Below are 7,583 nucleotides of genomic sequence, written 5' to 3' on the forward strand. Positions count from 1 at the left end.
AGAGGTAAGAGGGGGGTTTGGTTGGTGACAGAAATAATGGAAAAGAAGGGGATGACTAATGGTTATTGATGGTATTCTTAGAAATGATAAAAGAAGTGAATTACATTTTGATTGATGAAGTTTTTTTTTTTTTGAATGGTAAATTTTAGTTGTTTATTTTTATATTATATATGAGGATAAATTTTAAATTTAAAAATTAAGTTGACCTATGATATTAAGTGTAATTTTTAAAAGAATACAAATAAAGTAAAAAAAACACTAAACTATAAAATTAATAACAATGAAGAGAAAAAATAATGGATAATTTAAGGTTCTGTTTGGTTCAATTAAAGTGTTCACATACGCGTGTAGTCGATCAAACATACCACACAAACAAAAGACAGAAAGAAAGGAAAGCCCAAGCTGAAAAGCCTACTCATTGGGGTTCCAGTTACCAAAGAAATTTGGCCCGGCATGTACGGACACAACCGCGGCCTGAGATTTTTTCATTCGACAAGGCAGAAGGCAAGAGTGCGAGTGTGACTCAGTTGCTGCTGCAGTTTCTTCAATGGCTTCTCTTTTTAACAAATTTCAAGAGGTAATTTCTATATTTCTTTCTCTCAATCGGCATAACTTAATCTGTTTCTCTCAATGATTATCTGGTTAGATATTGGGTAGATTCAGGGTCATGTTTATTGACAAGGATGGAGGTAAAGTTTCAGATTTTGAATAATCAAGACATTTTAGAATAACCCATTTTGGAAATGTATAAAAAAACTGTGTGAATTGAGATAAAGAATTATGGGTTTTGTTTGTTATGGAACATTTACTCAATGAATGCGTAGTAACATCTGTAAAGATTGATACCAAATGATTGAATTAGAAGAAAGTTAGGATTCAAGTAGAGGGGTTGTCAATTGACATTTGAGGTTGTTGGTCTTTAGTTAGTGGGACTAAAAATGGAGTGTCATGGAATTGCTCTGTGCTTTGTTTTGCCGAAGGAGTTACTGCACGGGTTCAATGTTGATACAACAAGTAAAAGTTGTTTCATTTTGTGTTTTTGTTACAGTTTGTGAAAACTCTAGCCAAAAGTCCCACATTTGCTAGAAATCCAAGGGAGTTTCAATTTGAAACCGACATGAATCGTCTCTTTCTGTTTACCAGGTTAGTGTGTTTCTTTATTTTCCAAGTTGTGATTGGGTGCATCTTGCTACCATTAGTGTAGATTTTGCAGGCCTGAACAGGGGTTCTTTCAATAAATTGTTGGCATTAGATTGGCTCCTGAAATCTGTGCTAGAGACTATCTTTACCTTTTTCCTTTTTTAAAAAAAATATTTAAGTCTTTGCTTTCAAGAAGTAATATTATCAGAAAGTTTCAAAATTCATAATGGAAGTTGAAGTTCAAAAATTCGAAATTAGTGCATCTCATTGCTTTTTCTTACTCTCAGGTTTCATAATTGTTTTGATCTTATTCTCAAATTTGATAGTTGTTGGACTTTCTTTCTTTGAAATGTTGGAGAAGTTTTGTGCTGAATTTTATGTTTGAGATTTCATTCTAATATGCTTTGATTCTCTTTTTGTATCGAATTGATGCATTCTCAAGACCATGTAGCTTTATGTTTACTAAGTGCGACCAACATCACCTATTATATCTAAACCCGGAATTGCTTGTTCTTTTGAGTACCCTGAGTTGTTAATGAAGTTAAAATTTTCAGCTACAATCGTTTGGGGAAAAATGCTGAGGAGGCAGATGCAGAGGAGATCATTGAAATGGCCAGTAAAGCTTCTGTTGCTGATCAGCAGAAACAGGTTCAAGAAAATATCCACTTTCAAATTACAAACTTCTGCTCAGCTATGAATGAAATTCTTCTTCCTGATTTGGAAAAAAGAAGCAAGAAGGATGAAGCTCCTGCACAATCAAATGCTGCTCCTCGGCGTAGTGGCCTTAGTTTTGCTGTTGGCAAGAGTGGTCCACCTACTGACCGTCCTGGTGAGTTTATGTGAGCAATCCCACTTGTTAATTTACAGATAGTCCTTTCCAGAGTTGATTTATGAAATAATAGCAACCTTATAACTTAAATTATTTAGATGATATTACATTGTGCCTGTCACTTGCTTGCTAATTTCCTGTTTCTGGCTCGGTGCTCCAGACAACTGTTTTCTCCTGTTTATTTATGCCGTTTTATTTCTCTCTTTTATCATATTAATGGTGTGGTTCTGAAATGATTTCAATAATAGAAAGCAAAAAGTTTTCATCCAGTAAAAACAATTGACAGGTTATGTACTGCTGATTCCTAAAAGAGTGATTCAGTGACATGAACAGAATGGGGCAAATTGAGGGATGATAATATTATCAGAAGCATGATCGCTTATTTATAACTAAACTTCTATCCTTCAATTTTGATTAATGATGTTTTTCAGAACAGCTATACCTGAGACAAAGCAATTAAGTCGTAACGAAGTATCACAGAGTTTAAGGGATGAAATTGGTTACACACTTGATCTCAAGCCATCTCTGATACCCCATGAGGAAGCTGGAGAAGGTTTGTTTTTAAGTGGTGAGGCTGATGTGGGCACTGTGATTGCCATATACCCTGGTGTCATATACAGCCCTGCTTATTACCGGCATATCCCAGGGTACCCAAGAGTTGATGCCCAGAACCCATATTTGATCACTAGATATGATGGTACTGTGATCAATGCCCTACCTTGGGGTTCTGGGGGTGAAAGTCGTGAAGTGTGGGATGGCTTAACTGTGCCAGAAATCAGGTCTCATGTTCAAAGTGTTGAGAAAGGTCAAGACCGGGTCTGGAGAATGCTGAGTAAACCTTTGGAAGGTACACGAGTTGGTTCTATTGGTGATGTCTTGGAGCGGAGAAACCCATTAGCATTGGCTCATTTTGCTAACCACCCAGCGAAGGGTATGGATCCAAATGTTATGATTTGCCCGTATGACTTCCCACTGAGTGAGAAGGACATGAGGACCTTTATACCAAACGTATCTTTTGGAAATCATGAAGAAGTGAATATGAGAAGATTTGGCAGTTTTTGGTTCAAATCTAGTGCCAAAAATAGCGTATCTGATGTTCCTGTTCTCAAGACTCTGGTTTTAGTTGCCACTAGGGCGCTTTGTAATGAAGAGGTGCTCCTGAACTACAGGTTGAGCAACACAAAACGTCGACCAGCATGGTATACTCCAGTTGATGAAGAGGAAGACCGGAGGAGATGGAGCTAATGAGTCGTTATTGAAAGTGGGTTGCAACCTGGACTTTGTCATTCTTCAAGGATGCTTATGTCAGTGTGGGAATTGTCCCTACAGTTGGTGTACTCTCTTGCGAGAATTGTTAAAAACCTCTGAAAACCTTTATTGTTGAATCTTGATAAGTTTTGGATTATAGAATAGGATTAAAGTGCTCAATAGCTTCGTGATTAAGCCAGGCATAGCACATTGTTTTCGGAGTGACAAGTTTTGAGTTTATGCTTTGCTTTGTCTTTGAATTCTCGAGTCTTGTTATAACCAAAATAGATTCCATAGCTAATTTTTTCAAGGTAGTATTCTGCTCCAGAAACTTGGTACTCTACAGATTCATGATTTTTGTCATCGTTTCAGCTTGGCTGACGATTGACTCAATTCTTAAGCTCCGATATTAAACTCGAGCCTGAAGCGACCTAAATCAAGCCTAGTCAGGGGTAAAAAACCTGTTGTGGTTAGGATTTTTTTTTTTAAAAAAAGAGAGTTAGGGATCTCTTTATTATTAAATAAAATAAACCTAAAAGGAATAGATTGGAACGGGAAATCATCATTTTTTCCTTGTAACATGCTCAATAAACTTGGTCAGGACAGGGGCGGAGCTGGAATTATATAATAGAAAGGGCAAGGGCCGAAACTCAAGATATAATTTATTATTAAAAAATTTATTTATTTAAAACAAAAATATATCATTTATCATATATTTAAATATTAAAAATACAAAAATTTTAAAATTTTGTAGGAGCCTGGATCCCTGCCAGCCATCTTTGGTTCCACCATTGCTTATAAAGACATATAATAGTTTATTTATTATTATTAAATTTATCAGAGTTAAAATAATTTTTTTATAGTTTTTTTAAATAGGTAAAATCACTGATTCGCTATTAAAAATGATTGGATTATTCTTAAAAGTAAAAGTTATTAAACTACCTTACGTAGTTGTTGTCGTATTTCTAATATGATTTTATAGTTACCATCAAATTTGGTTTACGGGTAATATAATATTTTGATAAATATAAAATATTATTAAAAAAATTGTTTACACGTGCAACACGTATCAGCGCGTGGAGCGCCTTCACACTCTTCGAGCGGCGTAGAACAATCGCTTTTGCAACAGTCATAGGAGCACCACGACATCTCCTTCCATGTGAGGAGACACGTGTGCTGCTAGTCGCCTCTTCTTTTTTAATTTCTTGTTTTCTTTCATCCCCTCCAGATACGTGCTAGCCATTCAAAATAGTGGACGGTGGATGAGCACTCTATAAATATGGATCCATGTGAAACTTCAGCAATTATAAAACGTGATGATATTGTTATGGTCCCCATGGTGACAACGTCTTGGAGTACATCGCTTGTGGACCGCCGCTGAATTGCATTATTGAGCCGTTATCAATTTGTAGGAACAAATATGAACAAACAAACAAATAAATAAATAGTCTCTAGCTACAGGCAACGTTTATCATGCATTCAACATCAGAAACATACTTTACGAGTGAATTACAAGCTTATTTAGCAATGATGGTGTTAATTCAATACATCCGCACACTGACACACACCCTAATGGACATCATGTCCTTTGAAATCTTGCAGAAGCAGGGGTTGAATTAATTGGAACGATTATGGCCAAGAGCACCCTTTGTTTGATCCGATACGGGCACATTAACTGAACAATAATATTTAAAAGTGAAGTGATATCTCCCCCACATCTATTGTTAATACTGAGTGAAGCAATCATATTCACAATTTCCATGAGCATGTGTTTATATTGAGTGAAGCAATAATATTCCCCCCACATCTTTTGTTAATATCTCTCCCTTGCACAAAATGAGTAGCATGGTGAATTTATGGAGGCAGCTAGTTCAGTGTACGCTAGCTAGGGTCTATAGTTTTCTGTATAGCTAGATAAGAACAACAATATGTTGAAGTGAAAGCTCTTGAAATATTCGAGGCGTGACTTAAACGAGATGATGACTTTGCTGTATAAATCACTTGAACGTGGTGATATTACTGTGGTCCAGAAGTGATAGTGAACAGTGGTGGACACCACTTAAACGTGGGCGGCAGAATTGAATTATTGAGCTGAGTGTCTTTATCGATTTGTCGAGCGGAAAAATCATCACAGCGCTATATAATAAAGTCTCTGCATGCATCATCTATCATGCATTCAAGAACAAAAACTTAGTCTGCAAGTGAGTGAATTAAAAGCTTCGCGGTTGTGTGCGAGTGTGGGGGAGAGATGGATAGCAAGAAAGTGAGTTTGTTTCTGATAGTGTCCTTACTCTTCATTGCGACTATTTCTCATTGTGCTTTCTCCATGAGGGAAATCCCACTCACCTCTGATGGTGCTGACGAGATCACTACCAGTAATACCAAGAACATTCCACTCTCAAATGTGATGATGCCTAAATCGGCAGATAAGTGCCTCCCTCCAGGTACATCTCCATGCTTAATCGGCGACGTAGGTTGTTGCAGCGGGATATGCCTTTTAATTTACCCACCAGTATGCGGTTGAAAACTTGTATCAGTAAAAACAACACTATGATCTAGTGGAATTGAAGAAGCTAGCTGTAAATGAAGATGGTGGTACGTGAAGGTTGGAATAAGACTGAGAAATAAAACATTAGCAGGGATATAATTATTATACCCATGCTTGTTTATCTTATTGTGCGTGCTCTTTTTTTTTTTTCCTCCCTTTGTTGGAGGTGTGATTTCGTTTGTGGTTTGTTAAGTTTTTTTAATAAATTTAAAAAAGAAAAATCGTATGATCATTAAATATATTTTCTTAATTATTATAATCGCTAGCTGTTTCTATGAATGAAAATTTGAAATATATTCCCAAGAAGGATACTAATTAATAGACAGTGCAGCGCACAGTTCATGAATGATGTAAAGAAGGTATCATTAACGTACTAAGACTACAAAACACAGTGTGAAAGTATAAAATAGTAGTATAAATTAGGTGTCAATGTCTTGCAACGACTCCTGGAAAGAAGCAGACACGTATCAGAACTACAAAAATAGTATAGAATTACAAAAAAAGTAATATGAGATTGCCAAAATCCCCTTGATTATGTAGACAGTCTTGATTTGTTTTTAATTTTGATCCTCAAAATTTTATAAAACTCTCAATTAATTATTTTCATCCATATTTATCTTGAATTCCATCCAAATTATATAATTTTTTACTGAAAAAATTGCATCATTATAATTAAATATAACATTCTTTTGTCAAATTTGTTTGAAAAAAATATCTTAATTGAGAGATTAATATGTTTTTGAGAGAAAATAAATTTATCCAAACACAAAAACTGAACGGCTGCTTAAGGTTTGTCCACAATATAATTACTACTACTACATCATTATTTATTAGTAACATTTATAAAATCTAGCCCATTGATGTAAGATTATTATTTGATGATTTATTCTTGTAACTTTGTTTTCAATGAGAAATTACAATAACCGAATAACTACTAGTATCTATACCATGTAGCCAATCAAATAGTTATATATGATACTCACTTCATTCATATAAATATATTTAATTTTTAGTGAAATCTTATTTATTTTTAATATTTATCAAATACTTGATTAATGAATTTAATATTTGATGAATGAATCTAAAGTAAAGATTAAGTTCTTGAGATAAAAATGTTTTGTAAAGAAAATTATAAAGTTATTATAATTATAAGATTTATATTGCATCAAAGCATTGTTCATGGTGAAAACTCTATTAAGACTAGATATATATTAGTTAGAATTATTGAGAGATACATAATACGCCGCTCAAGTGACAAATATATAAGTGATTATTAGATTTGATAGTACTAAGTTATTTTATATAAAGAATGTTATGCGATGATTTTGCTACATGTTGTCCTAATCAAGGATAATAAATGAGCAAATATTAAATGTAATAAGAATTATATGAAAATATTCGAGTAATTAAGAAATTATTCATTACCATAAATAAATTACAAAACAATATTTTATATATTCACAAATAGCATTGATAGTAAATCATTGTAAGGTAAAATGAGATTGAGAAAAAATTATTTAAAAAATCAATCATTGTAGTGTTGAAAACAAACAACTCACATAGCACATACTAAAAATTGGAGGGAGACCTAATTTTTATAATTAAAAAAGTATAAGGACTAAATTGAACATTTCACCAAGAAGTTCAAAAATGGCACCCATCTCCTCCATGTTTTTCTCTTTGGTGCTCTATCTCTCAATTCTTCACTCTCTTGACAATTTTAACCAAATTAGCCTTCATTCATGTCCTTAAAGAATAAAATTAAATAAAAAAAGAAAAAAAAAACTCAGGAGCATAATAAATTGACAGTATCCATGA

At 34.0% G+C, this 7,583-nt stretch overlaps 1 protein-coding gene across 2 annotated transcripts; it reads left to right on the top strand.

Annotated features, from left to right (window-relative positions):
• The first annotated feature begins 376 nt into the window (after positions 1-376).
• On the top strand, positions 377-3,527 carry LOC105118671 (uncharacterized). Of its 2 annotated transcripts, none has more exons than XM_011016660.1 (4): positions 377-577; positions 1,049-1,143; positions 1,695-1,979; positions 2,401-3,527. In XM_011016660.1, exons 1-4 carry the CDS (start codon positions 548-550, stop codon positions 3,212-3,214), a joined length of 1,224 nt encoding a protein of 407 aa, XP_011014962.1. In that variant the 5' UTR covers positions 377-547; the 3' UTR covers positions 3,215-3,527. The 2 variants fall into 2 exon arrangements, with proteins under 2 accessions (XP_011014962.1, XP_011014963.1); XM_011016661.1 differs by having other exon boundaries at positions 1,695-1,969; positions 2,406-3,527.
• Positions 3,528-7,583: the final 4,056 nt, after the last annotated feature.

The sequence above is a fragment of the Populus euphratica genome, unplaced genomic scaffold (assembly GCF_000495115.2).
Source record: "Populus euphratica unplaced genomic scaffold, PopEup_1.0 scaffold2130.1, whole genome shotgun sequence".
In the NCBI taxonomy this organism is placed as follows: Eukaryota; Viridiplantae; Streptophyta; class Magnoliopsida; order Malpighiales; family Salicaceae; genus Populus; species Populus euphratica.

Coding starts and splice junctions, on each gene's coding strand:
- LOC105118671 (XM_011016660.1), top strand. CDS start 548: ATGGCTTCTCTTTTTAACAAATTTCAAGAG. Junction 1,144..1,694: donor CGTCTCTTTCTGTTTACCAG/GTTAGTGTGTTT, acceptor TAAAATTTTCAG/CTACAATCGTTTGGGGAAAA. Junction 1,980..2,400: donor GACCGTCCTGGTGAGTTTAT/GTGAGCAATCCC, acceptor GATGTTTTTCAG/AACAGCTATACCTGAGACAA.